This window comes from Neodiprion pinetum, chromosome 1 (genome assembly GCF_021155775.2).
Source record: "Neodiprion pinetum isolate iyNeoPine1 chromosome 1, iyNeoPine1.2, whole genome shotgun sequence".
Classification (NCBI taxonomy): Eukaryota; Metazoa; Arthropoda; class Insecta; order Hymenoptera; family Diprionidae; genus Neodiprion; species Neodiprion pinetum.
This window is the reverse complement of record NC_060232.1, coordinates 6,867,760-6,885,406: the sequence shown is the minus strand read 5'-3', so window position 1 is coordinate 6,885,406 and position 17,647 is coordinate 6,867,760. Positions and strand designations below refer to the sequence as shown.

Here is a 17,647-nt window from a genome sequence, read left to right as displayed (position 1 = left end):
ATTTTGTTAATCAATTTTCTCGGAAATTAAAACCCTTCATTTTAACGATGATTGGAATTGCTTTCGAACTCGTACAACGAATTCCTTCATTAGCCTTTTTTTTTCATCCACATTTTATTTAGGAAATCGATGATGCGTTATTATTCATGGCGCCTGTATTAATCACCCGAATTTTAATATGCAATTATCTAACCGCTGAGAAACGATGATGATTTCTGCACTCGGTTTAACCTCGACAAATTCAACTTAAAAGTATTGTTTTTTCAGACGATATCACTGGACGAACGAAAATTGCATGGAGAAATATTGATTCAAGGTTATAACGAATAGTAAACGTGTATACGCTTCAACTATACATTAACACATTGTGAATTGATGAAATTGATGTGGGGAGTACGAATAAATAATCGAGATTGAAAAATGAGAACCGACGAAAAGACATCGGAAGCAAGCTTTGCACTAGCTGATTATTCACTAATACTAACGAACACGCGAATTGGATATACAAATGCAAACTTAATTTTTTACAAACAGAAGCACATATCAATATATTTAAAAATCTTAACCGTGCAAGCATTGACAGCGTATCGTAACGTAGCCAGTCTACCATTTTGATATTCGAAAGTCATGCATCTGGAACTGCAATTTAGTGAGACAATTTAGTGTACATTATCATGACAAAGTAGATACAGCTGATGCGGCGTAAGCCATAATACATAAATCTATGCACTGTCAAGTAACACAAAATAAAATACATGCAATTTTTGATGATAAAAATTTGTGTACTTGTATGCGTCCTTTTCTCTGAACAGACACGATTTCGATTCCGTTTCTTGTCTTCATTTTTATACATTACATACAATATACATTTTCACGTTGAAGAGTAAAATTTGGGTAGTGAAAATTTTCCTCAGATATGATTGAGGCAGTTGAGGATTTGAGCTAGGCCTTAAATTATTGTTTTTTTTTTTTTTCGTTTTCCTCGGAATATATACAGATACTATGTAATTATTATCAGCTAATAGCATTACCTTGGCGATCGCCTTTGTAGTGTGGAGCTTTTGGTGGCGGTGGGGGTGCAGTGGCGTACTCTATATTTCAGCGAAACAAAAATGAAAAGAAAGAAAGATAACAACAATGATAATTAGCCGAGCCGATCTATGGGTACTAACTAGAATATTAGAATGATCAAAGACAACATCCGTACAACGATAATGCAGTAAGATTATCTCATTCTGATTCAAACATACGTACGTGTGTATATAAATTACAAATATTAATCATACACATTGAAAAGCTTCGCTCTTTTCCTCTACCTAATCCGCGTGCCTTTGATTATAAATCTATCGATATTGGTGCTGTGATATATTCGCAAGTCTCTGAACGGGCCAAGGAGGATCACTAGAACGAATTCAATAGCAGCCTCGCGTTATAGGATCGATCTCGGTGCTGCGTGCAAACGGTACTTCAAACTTGGGACGGTTTTGTGCCTGAAAGTAGAAACCGTAGGTACACAAAAGACTGGTAAAACTAACGAAAATATCGCCGTGCAATTCGAGGATAGCGATCATCCTGGCCAGGGTAACTACAAGCCTCAGAGCGATGAAAATCTACAAGCTAGGTTCGGACAAAGATCGGACCAAATAGAGACCTTCGAAGGTGACGGTAGGCCGAGCAGTGTAGGTTGGAATCGGCGGCCACCAGGGAGTCGATTCCCTGTGGATGACTTTCGGCGGTGGCGGCTGGTACCTATACCTCGGCCTGTGTTTGCTGGGGTCAAAATGTTGGTTAGCGAAGGGATCCGTGGCGGTAAGCCTCGAGGACTGCTTCAATATCGAGGGTGGTCTGCGGGGTCGAACGGGCGACGAGGAGGTGGCGCGAGGTCTTCCGAAAGAGTTCCTCCCCGAATCCCCGCTGACCCGAGCAGGCCTCGTCGATGCTTTTTCTAACTCCGGCGAGGACAGCGAGCGCGCGTTGTCGCGACGGCTAGGAAACCTGTGCGCTACCCACTGACCGGCCAAATACGGTGCAATATCACGTAGCTCGTGAACGTTTGGTGCCGAAGTGAACATCTCACCTAGTATGGACACGTCGTCCACACCCTCCCTCTCGAATTTCTTTCGGATCCTCCCGACCGCCCGCCTAGCTTGGAGCTCGTCGGCCTCCGTCACCCTCGAGCGGCCCGTCGCGGAGGAAGCTCGCTGCCCCTTGAGCTCGGCGAGCTTACTGATCACGTGGATCCGCGGCATCCCCAAATCCTCCATGCGCAGAGGGACTCTCGGTATCGGTGGCGACGCTCCCCTCCTCCTGGCCCTCCCGGGTACCGGTTCGTACTTCCGTCGAAGCCAGTTGACGTCAGCGATTTCCTGCCCCTTGACCACCACCCTGTCGATCTCCCTCTTCAGCAAGTTCCTCGTCAGCTCCGGATCGCTCTGGAATCGCTTCGGAGCCGGTACTATCTTCACCCTTTCGCCGGTCAGTTCCTCGAGGCTTTCGTACTTTGCGCGAAGTCTCTTCACGGCCCCGTTTCGCACCAGCTTCAGGTAAGCTCGCCAGTACCTTTCCGGGTCCGGAGACTCGCTTCGCTTCCACAAGCTCTCGGTACTCGAGGCGTTTGACGTCGGTCGGTACGGACTGGCGCTCCTCGGTCGTTCTCGATCGTCGTCCGGAAATCGAGGGCGGCTTGACCGAGTTTTAACGTCTTCCGGAAGCACGGTGGGGCTTCTTCTAGGCGAAGTGGAACGCGGTCGTGACCCGTAGCTCGATGAGGTCCCGAACCTGGCGGATTCCGACTCGCCGAAGAGCTCTTTCAAGTCGGCGAAACTCTGCGAGAAGGTCGACCGTGCGTTCGAAGACCTCTGAAGACCATCGGTAGCAGAAGACTTGACATCCGTAATTCCGGTGTCTATCTTTTCGAAGAACTCAACTTTCCTGGAAACATCTTCCGCGCTTCCCTGTCCGATCACGGTCCTCACCGATGCCTCCGAGCTTTCGGTCGTGCTGTCAACCTCGCTGGTCGAACCGGGCCGTGGAGGCTTCCCCGTTTCGTCCGAAACGACCATCGCGATTTCCGGCTGCTTTTTCGACCACTGTTCAAGGACGTTTTCGACTCTGCGTTTGCTCTTTAGAGTTTCGTCGGTCGGCGTCAAGACCAGCAGGAAGTCGCTCTTGTCCTTTGACTTGGTTGTTCCCTCCTCGGACATCTCCAAAGAGTAGCAGGTCCGCGGTGAAGCGCTAGAAAAGCTCGGACTTGCGCTCGGCAAACTCGGCTTCGGCTGAGCCGAGGCGACGGCAATCGCGCCGCGAGTTTCGCGTGGAGAAATCGCCGTTTGCAGGGCCTTCTTCTGGGTGACTTTGTCCAGAACCTCCTTGCTCAGCGTCAAGGATAGCCGCTTCTTCTCGAGTTCGGACATCGGCGGGACGCCCGAAGACCTTTCGGACTGTGACCTTTCCACGCTTCTGCCCCGACTAATCGACCCGCTCCGCTTCAATGGCGACGTCTGCAGACGCTCTTCTTCGAGCTTGCTATCCGCCTTTTCCGCCATTTTGCATATGTCGGGCGTCACCATGGAATGGCATCGTACGTGAAGCGTTTTGTTATCGTCCTGGAAATCCTCGCCGAACTCTTTCCGAGGCGGTACGACTATCTCGTAGTCCGTCTTCGACGCCGGCTTCGCTTTCTCGCTCTCCGGCTTTCCATTCTCGTTGCTGTATATTTCGTTCAGCTGGTTCTTCAACGCGTTCACCTGTTCCACGGACAAACTGCTCCAGAGCTTTCGACTGATGCCAAGGCTCTTCGAAGACTCAGGTCTTGCCGTACGATTCAGACTTTCGGACATCGTCGCTCGCTTGTCAAGCGTGTGAGCCACGCTGACGACCGAATTGCCACGCCAAAGTGGCTTGTAGACGTCCTTGCGAGCCGCCATATCTCGCCGACGTGCGGATTCCAGATCGCTCTCCTGGCTTTCGAGCTTTTGAAATTGTTCGCGGATATTCTCTACCGATTTTTCCTTGCACCTAAGACCGGAGTCTCCCTTCCACCTGAACTGCTCCACCTCCTTGGGTCGAAACAGGAAGTCCTTCTCTTTCTGTACGTTCTGCAATTTTCCATAAAGTACTTCAAGTTCCCGCTCGGCTCGCTCTTTGGATCGCACCTCCTTCCATCTATCGTAATCTATGATTTCCTCGTTTCGCAAGCGAGGTCTGAGATCACCGGTCGAAGTGGTTCGTTCCAATTCTCCCATTCGTTCCAAGCTCGCATAAAAATCGTGGAGGTCCTTGTACCTCTTCGATTTCCTCTTACAGTGCAACATCTCAAGAACGTACTGCTGGTACTCATCTCTGTCTATCTGCGAAAGATTAAGTGAGCTTGTACTTTTGCACAGAGACAAATTCGACCCCAATATCAGTTTTCTTCTCTGATCGACCTCCTCGGCACTTCTCGCTCTCGCCTTCCGCACTATCGTCATCCCTGGCGTGTCTTGTTGTCGTAGACTCTGTATCCTTCGACAAGCCGGAGATCTGATTGGCGACGGAGAAGCCGGTCTGGGCGGCACAACTCCATTCGTACAAATCTTTTCCTCATTCTCCGGAAGCACCTTCAACGGTGGCTCGCTGAGGCTTCTCTCTTTGTGACAGTCTCGGGTGATGTCAGGACTCCGTCCGCGGAACGATGAGACCGAGCCGAACTCCATGGCGTAATCGTCTATGCTCTGCAGGCTGTCAAATTTACTGATCTTTTGGTACACCGAACGACCCGGCCAGCTCACCCCGTAAGGGCTCGAACATCGGGAGGAAACGCTCTCGCGTTCCCAGTTCTTGAACTTTGAATTCGAAACCGGCTTCTTGCTTGTCAGGTAGATGTTCAAGGACCGAATCGACGGCTCCGACTTGAATGCGCCGCAGTTCTCGGCCTGGAATATCCTCGCTCTTTCCATCACCGAAGACGTCCTCATGACGCTGCTTTGAGACGGTGTCGGGGAGCCGGTGTTTCTCAGGAAGAGGTTCTGGAAGAACGTATCCGACTTCATGATCTCCTGATGCCGCTTTATTTGTTCTACCGTTAGTCTCTGGACGTTGGTTTGATCCCGATGATCCAGCTTCTTCAACTCCTTAGCGACCTCGTTTCCGGCGGCCTTGCCAAGCGCTTTTTTAGACCTCTTCTTCTCTCCGTCGTTCCGTTTACCGTTAGAAGACTTTTTGCTCTTCGAAGATTCGGAGTTTCTCTCTCTCCGCGATTTTCTCTTCTCCTCTCTCTTCTCCTTGCTGTCGGGATTCACGCAGATGGTTTCCGGCTTTCTAATCGGTGACTTTACGATCGTTTGCGGTCTTTCACGGGGCCGTTTCCTCTTATTATTTCCCTCGGCGGTTCCTGCGACCTCGGTATCAACGGTCGAAATCGACTTGACCGATTCCTTGCTCTCAAAAGACTTGGAGACCTTCGCCCTCGGACTCTCCACAGGCTCGGTAAAAGTCGTCTTACGACTGACAATCGGCGAATTTTTACTCGACGTCGAAGCCTCCGCAGTCCGGCGCAGGAGTTCGCGACCCTTGGATGATATAGCAACGGTCACCTTGAGGGACTTATCTTCCTGCGAACTCTGCTTCCCACCCCGAGCCGAGGAGTACAAGGTGGTCGAGCTCTTGACCACGGTTCCAGACGGCAGTAGTTTCGTTTGAACGTCCTTTTCGCGCTGCCTCTGAACGACTCTCCTCACTTCCTGCGGCGAAGCCAAGTCCGGTGACCTGCTCAATCTCTTGCACACTTCGTCCTGTTCCTTCCTCGTTCGCCTGGGTCTAGTCTGCTCTTTCCTCGTCGAAGCTTCCACGAGTTTCGACCGACTGCCGTGACTGCAGCTCCTTTCTGGGGAGTAAAGTCTGTCCACAGTTGACTCCCTCGAGCTGCAAGTTGACATCGGGCTCTTAGAAGGCACGCGTTTTATCGGCGGCTTATCCTCGAGCGGACGTTTGACTCCCAGGACCTTCTGCTCCTGGCCTCTGGATTGTCTGGACACTGGACTAGGCGACGTTAACGTTCTGGGTCTGTACCTGTCGGGCCCCGAACTGCTCCGAGTGATATTCCGTCCTGGAAAATCAGCTGTCACAGTTGAAGAGACCCTGGTCCTGGCCGCGACTGGGCTCGAAGAGAGTGTTCGGTGGATCCTGACTCTTTGCGCCTCCTCCTTGTCCCTCCGATGCTTTTCGAGGTTGCCGGAGAGCCTGTCCCGCAGGAAACGAATGTTGGACACACTGTCAGCGCTGAAGCATTGCTCGTGTCTTGGGTTTGTCGAGTGAGGGTTCTCCCCCACTTGCATCTTCGAGTACAGCCTGAGGGTCGTGTTGTTCCGGGATGACCTTCTTCGGGGTGGCGAAGGTGGCCGGCCGAAAGGAGACGTCACTCTGGAGGAAGGTCTTCCCGTCGCCGGTGACGGGACTCTAGACGACGTGGACTGCGAACGTCCGTTGAATACTGATCGGGACGACCTGGCTGGCAAAGTGGCCAGCGACGGAGCGGACCTTTTGTACTGGGAAAATATCATCGAGGGCGGAGGTGGTGGCGGAGGTTTTGGAATCGTGGACCGTGATCGAGGCAAAGAGTCTTTCGGTGCTGCGGTGGCGGAGGGGATCTTCTTGTGAACGCGAATTCGCGTCAAGGTCGGAGATATCGGGAAGTACTCGATCACCGAGCCGTCTTCGTCTGTGGACAGATTTTTTTCACACCCCCCCGATATTAGACGCTTTTAGAAATTCTTGTCACCCGATTTTGAACCCTTTCACCAAGGATATTGTAGAGATATATTGTTAAGCTGGTGGTCGCGTGTTTCAATTTCAGCGTGTAGTTTTTTTTTTTTATACTTGTGTGGATTATGGTGGTAGTACTTGTCGCTTCCTCGACATCCGGTGCTCTTAAATTAGGTATACGTAGGTACATGAGATATAAATATAGAAACTTGTGCGAAGGCGGAGAAAACCTCTCGACTGCATTCCAATATCGATAGATTTCAAGGCAGCTGCTAGTGCGTAGAGCTTGAGAAAAAATATAATTGTAAAAAAAGTATTTTCTTACGTGCAAAGATTGTAATTTCTATATACTATATGTATATCGCTACTCTGTACTGTAGCTGCATAAATTCATACGCTTACTAATTTATTCATGCGCTATTCAATTTCTAAATATATTCGGATGCGAAAGCATGCTTGAGATAAACGAGAATAAAGGATTGCATATCAATGGGTTAGTTGTCGGTACCGCAAGCTCGATAATCTTGCGACTAATAAATTAATACGTATGCATAAATAAGTGCTAATTTAACGTGTGATAGATTTTTGCGCTTGGAATCCATTTTTGAGTACCTATGAGTAAAAAAGGATTCCAAAGTAAAAAAAAACCAAACTTTTGCCCAATGTTACAACAGACTGATTATGGGTGGTGAAAAGTGAGGTGTAAGTTTATCGAAGGGTTAGAAAATCGAAGAAAATAGGGTGATTCGCGTGAGTGATTTATTCGCGAGCGAATAGCGAACGCATGAATACGAATATAAATGAAATAAGATAACGTGGTACGATAACGAAGGCTAGGTGAAAAAATGTTGAAAAAATATACGTGGAAGAAGGAGAATTTTGAAATTATCCCAAAAGCTTGACTCACCCTTTGGACGTTCTGGCGCTGGTTTGCGGAGGCCGTGAAGAGGGACGTCGCCTCCACGTTGGACAGTTTTATAGGCGAGCCTTTGCTCCAGGGGACTTAAAGGACTGGCGTCTTCGCGTCGACGGAAGACCAGAGTGGAGTCACTCTCGTAGCCGGACTCCTTCAGGGCACTGTGCGAATAATTAATGGCTGTAATTGGCTATTATTGTTACCAATTGGTAATTCGAATGTGTATTAGATTACTTTTTAATTACGGTTTTCAGTCATTCACGGAAGCGTGTTGCAAAAATAAATACTCACTGTGACATGTACGGTTTAGCTGTGTGGGTGCTGTGCTGCTCGAACGGCTGTAATCGAAATGATGAATTATTGTCCACCCGTAATTTGAAAAATCAGAATTTAAGTAAATTATTACGACAATCATAGACATGCGACGTGCATTGTTGTTATTTATATAGTATGGACTTCCGAAAAGACACACACACGTTTACGTATATATATATATATATTTTAGGCGTTATGAATGCACAGATGGATCGGGTGAAGAGACAATTTCGGTTACTGTAATTAATTGCAATCGAATATACAATTGTCTTCTCCGCCCTGTATTATTATTGCACGTAATATGATGAGGTATACAGATGCACAAGGATGCACGTATAAATGATTGATTATAATTCCATTTATTATACTTGACAGAAGAATAGGAGAAAGAAAGACAGAGAGGAACGAAAATACCCATGCTTAACATCGAACTATAAGATATGAATGAGACACGTACGAACGGTGAACAATTAACCCATCGGGGTCGCACTTATTTGTCGTCCCATAATAAATACATGGTTTCTGGGGATCAGAATGACCCAGTGCAACCGGGAAGGGTTAAATGCACATGAAACAGATGAATGGTAAATGTATATTCGAGTATTGACGATGATGGATTTACCACAAAGCTACCGAACGTGAAAATGAGTAAAGGAAAAAAGTACGATGATGCCGGCCGAATCCAACGCACAGACGGGGAATCGTGAAAGCACCGCGTTCATCCATCACCCAAAAATACATCAACCGTATTATATTTCAGTGCGAAAACTGTTCGCTGGTTTCGTCCGGTCGCGAGAATACGGTGATTCCGTGCTTGGGGTCGTAATGCATGGAATGATCTTGATGGAAAAAACGTGAGTAGATGATCTGAGAGTAACGGATATAATAACAGAGAGATCGTGCCTAGGGAGACCGGTCTAACCCTCATTGTAAGTGCTGAAGAGGTGGTCTTAGCAGAAGAAGAAGAAGATGAAGAAGTTTGTGTCGGTGCCGCAGGTGGTCGAATGTTATGATTGGTGCCGAAGGTGGATCGACAGGGTGACGAGAGGCATTGCTGCAGGCGATGATTGTCAAGGCTTGTCATTTGCCGGTATTGGGAAGCGAACGTGACGCGATCGGACTTCTCGGCGTTACGAGCTAGTCGAGTTGGTCTTTTGGCGCGGACGGTCGGCACTGCGACATGATTGTCTCTGCTGCCTCGATTCGGGATGACGAAGCTCCTGGACTTTCCGTCCGGCAGGCTGTTCGTCCTTCCAAGGATGATCGAGTCCCCGCGACTGGCCGTTTCCACGTCGCTGAACGCCGAGGGTGAAATCTTTCCTACCTCGCGGTGATCGTCGTTCCTCGATGGATGAAACTTAGCGCGATTCAGATCGAGTACCGACCTGGACCTGGACTCTGGCCTGATCGTGTCCCGTTCGCGCCTCGGTTTGGCGCATGGCTCGACTCGCCGCGGCTTCGTCGCGTCCGTTTCGCAATAAATCACCGGCTGACTGTCGGCCCGGGCGAATCTCCCTAGCGAAAGCTTTTCGGGGCTCCTTCGGCGCGGCTTAGACGCGATTCCGGGACGTTTCGGACCTGAAGTACTTGCTGATGATAAGACTCTTACGCTTTGTTCGCTGCCGTCGTCCGGACGAAGCTTCGCCTCCATGTAGGACAAGCTTAACGGCTGACGCGAGGAGGACTCGGACAGCCGGCGATGATGAAGGCTCGATTTTTCCGACCAACAACGGTCCCGGGGCGCAGAGACGTTTTCGTCCAACCACTTCAGAGGCCAGCGTGCGAGGTATCGAGGATGACGAACGAGACGGCGGACGTCGAAAACGGGCGTCGCGACGCCCCCGCAACGAAACACGAGACCCACACACAAACGTCAAACATCGATCGAAATATACACATTTACAATTTTACAGCGAAGATTGTCACCTCACTGCTGCTTTTTATTTGCACTTGACGGAAGTCAGTGAAGTGGAAAAAATGAAAAGTGAAAGTGCGTCGCGGTGCGGTGTGGCGGGGGTGGGGGGCAAGTTACAAATTGCTTTACTTTTTTGCCACCTTCTGCACGCAACGGGAACACAGTGATCTAAGTATGCATCGATTCATTCGGTGATTTTACTTGGGGACGATTTACGTTATACGATCATCACATGACAGGCTGACAATGAAAGATTATTTTATATTATGCTGCATGAGAGGTGTGAGTTTGTATAACAGAGCCAATTAGTGAAATGCGTTTAAGACAATGTATAATAATTCGTTAGTCGATTCAGTATTATTCCCACCATCACCAAAATTATAAAACATCTAGACATATTCGTATAGCTCAGTTTTGTTTTTCAACCGAACTGCGCAGCAGAATGCCGACGATGATCAGAGAAATGAAACAAAATTTAAATAGCGAGGCAAGGTAAGTGTAATAAATTCACCCAAAAGTTATAGACGTAAGGTGTGACGAGTTGTTAAACCCAGGAAAATTAACCTCGATCATTCACCCTAGTGTTCTACTTGTAGGAAGAATACCAGCGTTTTTTATTTTCAATCTTTCGAATCAAGTGAACAACTGTTCTTCAATTTCAAACCTGTGGTTTTCCACCAAAGTATTCAGAGGGTGAACGACGACGTCTCGGAGGATAAGATTGAAAAGAAGTCTGAACAAAGGAGGGATCTTATTTTTTTGCCATTTTTTCTTGAGGATAGGCTTAATCTACGCTAATATAAAAATCTCGTACCCCGTCAAATATGTCCATGACCTCGTCCCACCACTAGAAAAATAGAATAAAAAAATAGCGTTATATGCCAGGCGTTTTAGGCGCGCTAATATGCGTGTACCTAACGCTCTGGAGGGTACATCAAGATATTGCGCTTTTTCACGGTATACAACAACATCGATATAATGACTATTTGTTGCGATTGTAATACGTGTAATACAAAAGGGCACACGATCTACTCGCGGTATACAAATATATGCATAAAATAAAAGTTATACATTCAGTCAGTTTCCGGCCGAACGCGTGCAAATGGAACAATTGATCGAACACGTTTGAATTCACCTTTATTCGACGTTTGATTTTTTTCTTGTTTTTCATTTCGTTTAATCTGCAATCGTATCTATACAAATACCGGCAAATTTCCGGTTACACTTAACGAACTACATGTTATTGCACTTTGTGCGATTAACCCATTTCCCATACGTTCGGGTGAAACGTGACGCGATTGAAATACGAAAATTATTCGAGGTATATCAATGGTAGAACGGGAATAACTACAAGCTGCACTACCGAAGCTGCTTAATGGAAATCGAAGGAGAGATAAAAACTAGAACAAAAAGAAACGAAAGTTAAATAAATACCTATGAAATAAAAAAAAATTTAACTTATTTTTTTAATCGTGTATATAGTATAGAGTGTGGATACGAATATAGCGACACTTTATGGCGATAGTAATTATACATGATAAATGAACGGTTAGAGAGTTGACTCGTGTATAAATATGCATAGTACAAACTGCGTAATATCTTGGACGAGGCAAATAATCTGCATTTTACTGCATAGATAATGAGATAATACAAAAATTGGCAAAGAAATTAAATTAACGATCAGTGATTTTAATATCATGTACTGGCAACATAAGTATAATAAATATTTGACGAATGTTTATATGTATATATATACATATATATATATATACACATGTTGTATTGATATTTGAAACTCTTTAGGCGACGTATTAATTACCTTACGTCTTGTCCAAGTTACGTACGTTGGCTGGAATTAGCAAAGCCATTTCAATACAAACTATATCACGTTCGATCACATGATGATATATGTTTGGGCATACCATATATAGAATTGAATCGTTAGCGGGAAGCTGATTCACAAACAATTGGGTAATTATTTTTGTACAACGTTGTTGTTGGTGTTATTTTTTTTCCTTCTTTTTTTTTTTTTTTTTTTTTTTCAACATCGTTTCGCAATTAGTGTAACATACAAACGTACATGTAGACGTAATGCCATATCGATATTATCCTACGGAAAATCAAGATGCTGATTATTCGATTGTTATATCATATCGAGGCGGCTCTTGTTGCGTGTTAAGTATCGTTAATCTGGATACATATTATACGCGTACAAAAGTTACAGCTTGCAAATGCACGAACAGTGAAAAATCGGACAAAATATAACTATCCGTGTGATAGATATTAAGGCTCCCTTGTTTTGTCGCGGGTGATTCAAACAACCCTTCGACTGATGCGAACGAAGAAAACTTCATACTCGTGTATCAGGAATGTGAGAGAATAGAATTAACCCTGGTGACGCTAGTTTTCAGTTAGAAAATCGTTAGCCCAAGGATCGTTAACTCGCCTCGCTTTGGTCCAGCAAATTTTTTTTTTTTTTTTATATTTCTTACTCGTGTCGCAGGCGTGTGAAAATCAAGGGATGAGAATCAGAATGAAAGATAACGAAAAGCTGCCGAACTTACCTCCTTAGTTTCTTTGTCGGCTATCGAGGATCGGCCGGGTTCGTAATCCTCTATGCGTCCTGGCTGATTGCGATAAACTTCACCGGCGTGCTTGACTGTGGCTGGTCCGTTTCTGGAACGGATGTCACGATTTTTATTTATTCTTTATCGTCAAAATATTCGTCGAAACAAACTTTCGACACTTCGAGACCGATTGATTCTCACTTTCTGGGTATCGTTGATGTCGAAAAATCATTTTCCTTGTTCCTCTGTCTACGACGATTGTCCAACGTTGCACTTCGCTCGGTGTTACTTGCTCGCGGTTCCGGTTCGCTCAGATATCCACTCGCGCTTCCGTAACCATATCGGGTTCCTGAAATTTCATATGGATTTTTATTATAATTATTAGCCGTCACTTCTTCAGACGTAGTTGTGATAGAAAATTTGATTTTTTAATTAGTCACAAACGATTTCGTTTTATTTATTTTTTTTCAAAATCGAGATTAGAAGTAATCGAGGGGTTAAACACTGTTGTAATCTGGCGTACACTGTATATTGTAATCTCAAGTATTCTTTGTAACCTTATGCATTTTCTGTTATCTTTTAGCAATCTCTTTGTAATCCCTTGTATTCTGCGGTAATCTTCCATAATCCCTGTAACCTTTTGAAATCCATGCAATTTTCATACATTTTTACGATCCTTGCATTTTCTGTAACTGTTTGTAACCTTACTGTAATCCCTGAAATGTTTTGTAATGCTTGTAATCCGTGCAGTTTTTTTTTTTGTAATCTTTGCAGTCTCTGTAATCGATTGTAATCTTTGGTAATTCTACTGTAATTTTTGCAATCTTTCTGTAATCCCTGTAATCAGTTTGTGATCTTTGTAATTGCAAACAGTGTACACCATTTTTGCACCGTGATTAACCTCTCGGAAGTTATGTATTCGTGAGAAAATTAGTTAATTGAGTTGATGTGTTCTCGTGAAGGTAAAATCTTAACGCTTACGTTAATTGTTCATTTATTTATTTATTTCTTTTTTTTTTTTTGTTCAACATATTTCCGAAAAGCAACGCTTCGAAAGTTACCAGAGTCGAAAAATTGCTTGTAAATTCCAAGGAACCTTTCTTCGTGGTCTTGTTTTACGGTCAGTAAGGTTTTCGTTCACTTTTCGAGAGCACGGGAGCGGAAGTTGAATATCGATTCGTATTAAGGTTCAGGGTTTAATATGGAGGAAAGCAATAAGTTACGCAATAAAACCTAGAAATAAAAATCGATTAGTAATTGGTATTGTAGAGGAGGTTAGGAAATAAGTAATTACATGGACGGTGCACAGTAACCGGTTTCACACAGTAATTCGTTCAGATCTTTATTGTTAATTCAACGGTTGAGCGAAGGGTTAATATATCGAACGATGAAGAGTGAACTTCCTCAAATTACAATTACGCGTAATGTTACGTATTTACAATATGAATATATTTGTACATCGAATGCTGGAAGAAATGTTTGTTAGATATTTATTATCATACGTAGAAACTGTGTAAAGGAAATCAGTGAAAATAGAAATTATTTTTTCCTCAACCAATCAAACGACCTATTAGTCTTTTGTTAAAAAATTAAACAACAATCATCGTGCATGTCACAATAACTATCTTTAACAGCGTCTCGATCACTGCGAGTAAATAATCACCTCTTCGTGGTTTGTAGCGAATGGTAATATAGTCTTCTGAAATAAAAATTTTTGGCCCATGTTAATCGAAATCAGATTTTATTTCTCATTGTGTGTATTATTTTCAATATTTTATCACGGCTGGTAAGCCACTAAATTAACCAACAAATATTTACAGATACAAATACAAGCATTCGGTAACTTTCGGGAATACCGCTCCTGATTTGTAATCGTTAAAAATTTGGGGGATTTGTGAATCGCTAATCAATGAATAAGCGGTTAGAATTAAGCTTCTGCATTTCGCTGCAGAAGTAATAACAGATCAATTATAATCAACGAACTAACCGTCATTCTCGGCGCGGTGAAGAGAATCGTACATTTTCTTATACCACTTAGCCTGATTGTTTTCCTTAACTTCCTGAAATGGAAATGTAATCTTTATATCCATACATAAATACACATATATTTTTCAATTAATACCACGGAAACTGTAATACGATAATTCAAGATCTTATTGTTGATTCATTCGCAAACATTGAATATTTATTAGATGCAGAAATTTACAACTGAGCAGTGATTTCATCTTTTTCCGGAAAGTAACGAAATTTCAGAACGGCTTGAGCCGAGGCCAAAATCGTATTCTTCATTTTTCCATGGCATTACTGACTTACTGATCTCAAAACCAGCGGAATTCCCTCTTTGGTGATTGGTCCGATACCCTCGAATTTCCTGGGGCCAAGGTCCGCCATTTTTTTCGGCCGATCGTTCTCCGACTCCGGTTCACTCTCGTACTCTTTCTTAACTGTGTAAACTGGGCGAAGAATTGAAAACAGGCTTAGCAATCTCAGTCAATCCCATCGATCGATATCATAAGTATAATATGTGTTGAGATATATTTATAAGGGTGAGTAACACTTACGATTAGACGCGTGAATCGATCCTCCGAGGTTTGTCGTAAAAGTACCTCGCGTTGAAAAAAACTTGTCAAAAAAACAATATATGTATGGATTCCGACTTTACTCCACCTCCGACTCGACATATCAACGGTGATAAAACGATCGTAAAAAACGCGTAAAAATTTGGTCAAGGAATGGCCGGAAAGTGAGTAACGCAACGTGGATGCAGTCGATGAATTAAACTTGACTGTCGTTTCACAATTTGACAAGCTCGTTCAGAGAAAAACGAAAAAGCTTCGCTTCGCCGGATAGCTTCGCAAATAACGACAAATATATTGAATCGTTATAGCTAATTAAGGGAATGAAAAATGTTTACAACCAGTTTATAATCCACTCACTTATTTCCCCCGGACTGATGACCGGCTTGTCGTCGTTTTTACTGGGTGGAGAGTGGTTGCCCTCTTCCAAATAAGCGGCCCCCTTGGGCAGTTGTCCCTCTGTAAAGAGAGCCTGAATTTGAGGAAACTGATCGTTGCAAGTATTATCGATCGATCGTGTTAGAAAGGATCGACAAAAATCGGGAGTTCCTCTTTGCGGCCCGCGCCATTTTCATCCATCCCTGTAACATCGGTTATACTTCGTACCTCTGGCTTTCTGCAGCAAGGTGATTGTCGGATTTTGTGCCCGCGGTAAGCGTGGAAGACTGGCTAAGGTGTTCAACCCCTGACTCGGCGCCGAATGCGAATTCACGATACGCGTCGTTATCGTCTGCGACAGCACCTGGCTCGCCTCTTGTTTCTTGTACTCTTCACCCTCCCACGGGGGTGGCGCCTCCTCCGTCGAAGACTGTAATAAAGATGTAAAAAGTCCTTTCTTTACTCGAAAAAAACACCGATACGGAGAATAAACGTGAATATTAGACGGTGGGAATTTAGGGGTTGAAAAGTTCCGAAAGCGCCCAATACCGAATTATTCGCTCACCGTCGTTTTTCATTTTTTCTCGTTTTCTAACTTTCGACGCAGAAGAAGACGAGTCTCGTCGAACCTTAAAGCAGGGCTGCATCATCCTAGAAGAATTAAAAAGATTTTTAAAAACTCACCTGAGACTGAGGTTTGTTTTTTCGCCCTAAAACGGGGCTCTCGAAGGGTACAGGGCGAAATTCCTTTCGTTCAGCAACGGGGCTGGTGGTTGCACTGCTGGGAGTCCATACGGGAGGTATGCAAGCATCCTTGCCCGAGGTGGCGTCGGTTTCTTTGGTACGATCCGGGCTCGATTCCTTGTGAGGTTCGCTGCCGGGCGACCAAACTCCTGTCAGCAAAAGGAGGCAAGATTTTTTAGGATTCAGCTGGGGTATAATTCGCCCTTGGCGAGGGTTCAAAGCATTGCTCAATAAGAGCTTGGCAAAGCTTTCTCTCTGTTTTTTTACCTTACGGTAGCGAGCCGTTGATTTATCACTGAAATTCGTTCATGGTTCTTATTGTTATTCCCCTAGGGGCAGAGAGAGAGAGAGAGTGAGAATTCTGTTTTGAAAAAATGACAGCACGAGCTGCGGGATATAAATGGTGGGCAGCGGGAAAAGCTCGATAATAAAAAAGAAAAGAAAGAAAATCACACTCGGTGATGAATTACGTGTATGTATAATAAACCCGCGGTATAACCGAGTGTCGGGATTTCCTGGCACAGAACTACTCAATGACTCACACCACGCTCGTATTTCTCTCGCCTGCCAAATCAGGGTTACACATATAGGTATGTACAACCGGCCAGAGTAATACAATTATGTAATTCCACCTCACATTTACTAACCAAGCTGTAGGTATATACATTTGAATTTTTCTGTTACGTGACTGAACCAGAAGACTGAAGCTGTATTGGCGCAGAGTAGACGCAAACGGATGCAGTTAATGATACAAGTTCAAATTACACTGCTGGAAGACTGGCAAATTTGGTTGGACCAATCGACGAGCACCAAAGTTTGCAGACACAAAAGATGAACGGTACAATAGATTTGGAAGAGGCACAGAGTGACGCTGGTTAATTTTTATTTCGACTCGAACGTCTTTCAAATTATGACAAAATTCAAGTTTTCAGAGTTAAATACGGGTAGATGAAATAACGAAGGACATATTTTCACACGTGCACCGGGAACGTCGCGGTACGTTTCAATGTTTACAAAGATGGTGCCTGCATGCATGTCTGACGAAACAAACACTGCTCGGTATTTAAGATATTGGAGAGACTGTATATTAGACAGAGAAATAATTGAAAGAAATTTGGAAAAGATTGTAACAGGAGTCAGAAAAATTACAAATCCCGAGATCTCAGATTTTATTCAAGAATTACGTTGAAAGTGGAAGACCGTAAGTATTAGTTACGAATCAGTCACAGCCGTGTCTTAGTTAAGGCAAACATTTATATCGTATTCTCTACTCGATTAGATTTACTTTATTACCCTTTTTTTTTATACACATGCAAACTTATACTCGGACTGATGCATTCTAGAAACATCGTCTTTTACACACTGCAGGGTGCAGAGTGTGGGTTAATTCGTGTCAAGAAAGATTTCAACAATCACAGCTGCTGTCTCTCAGCGTGAAGAGAACTGGAGAAAATATTTCCTTTAACTTTCTCCATCCAGACTACGATAAGTTTGA

At 44.4% G+C, this 17,647-nt stretch overlaps 2 protein-coding genes across 15 annotated transcripts in view; both read right to left on the bottom strand.

The window, feature by feature from the left end:
* Positions 1-17,647, bottom strand: part of LOC124220994 (Cbl-associated protein) — an 88,606-nt gene that overhangs the window by 15,544 nt on the left and 55,415 nt on the right. For 8 of the 13 annotated variants that reach the window (XM_069138217.1, XM_069138218.1, XM_069138212.1 and 5 more), the window contains 13 exons: positions 16,093-16,301; positions 15,637-15,838; positions 15,391-15,489; positions 14,768-14,907; positions 14,442-14,514; positions 14,118-14,153; positions 12,656-12,803; positions 12,452-12,563; positions 10,702-10,734; positions 9,582-9,737; positions 7,949-7,995; positions 7,649-7,818; positions 1,032-1,091 (listed from right to left, as the gene is read on the bottom strand). In XM_069138217.1, the coding sequence (XP_068994318.1) occupies positions 1,032-1,091; positions 7,649-7,818; positions 7,949-7,995; positions 9,582-9,737; positions 10,702-10,734; positions 12,452-12,563; positions 12,656-12,803; positions 14,118-14,153; positions 14,442-14,514; positions 14,768-14,907; positions 15,391-15,489; positions 15,637-15,838; positions 16,093-16,301 (1,485 nt within the window). The remainder of the gene's footprint in view (positions 1-1,031; positions 1,092-7,648; positions 7,819-7,948; positions 7,996-9,581; positions 9,738-10,701; positions 10,735-12,451; positions 12,564-12,655; positions 12,804-14,117; positions 14,154-14,441; positions 14,515-14,767; positions 14,908-15,390; positions 15,490-15,636; positions 15,839-16,092; positions 16,302-17,647) is intronic. The other 5 variants (XM_069138215.1, XM_069138220.1, XM_069138213.1 and 2 more) reach the window with 5 other exon arrangements.
* LOC138191425 (serine/arginine repetitive matrix protein 2-like) lies at positions 1,098-6,931 on the bottom strand. Of its 2 annotated transcripts, none has more exons than XM_069138225.1 (2): positions 1,652-6,931; positions 1,098-1,490 (listed from the first exon to the last, which is right to left on the bottom strand). In XM_069138225.1, the coding sequence occupies exons 1-2, from the start codon at positions 6,537-6,539 to the stop codon at positions 1,468-1,470; spliced, it is 4,911 nt and encodes a 1,636-aa protein (XP_068994326.1). In that variant the 5' UTR covers positions 6,540-6,931; the 3' UTR covers positions 1,098-1,467. The 2 variants fall into 2 exon arrangements, with proteins under 2 accessions (XP_068994326.1, XP_068994327.1); XM_069138226.1 differs by having other exon boundaries at positions 2,078-6,931.

Coding starts and splice junctions, on each gene's coding strand:
- LOC138191425 (XM_069138225.1), bottom strand. CDS start 6,539: ATGATATTTTCCCAGTACAAAAGGTCCGCTCCGTCGCTGGCCACTTTG. Junction 1,491..1,651: donor GCCTACCGTCACCTTCGAAG/GTCTCTATTTGG, acceptor TTCTACTTTCAG/GCACAAAACCGTCCCAAGTT.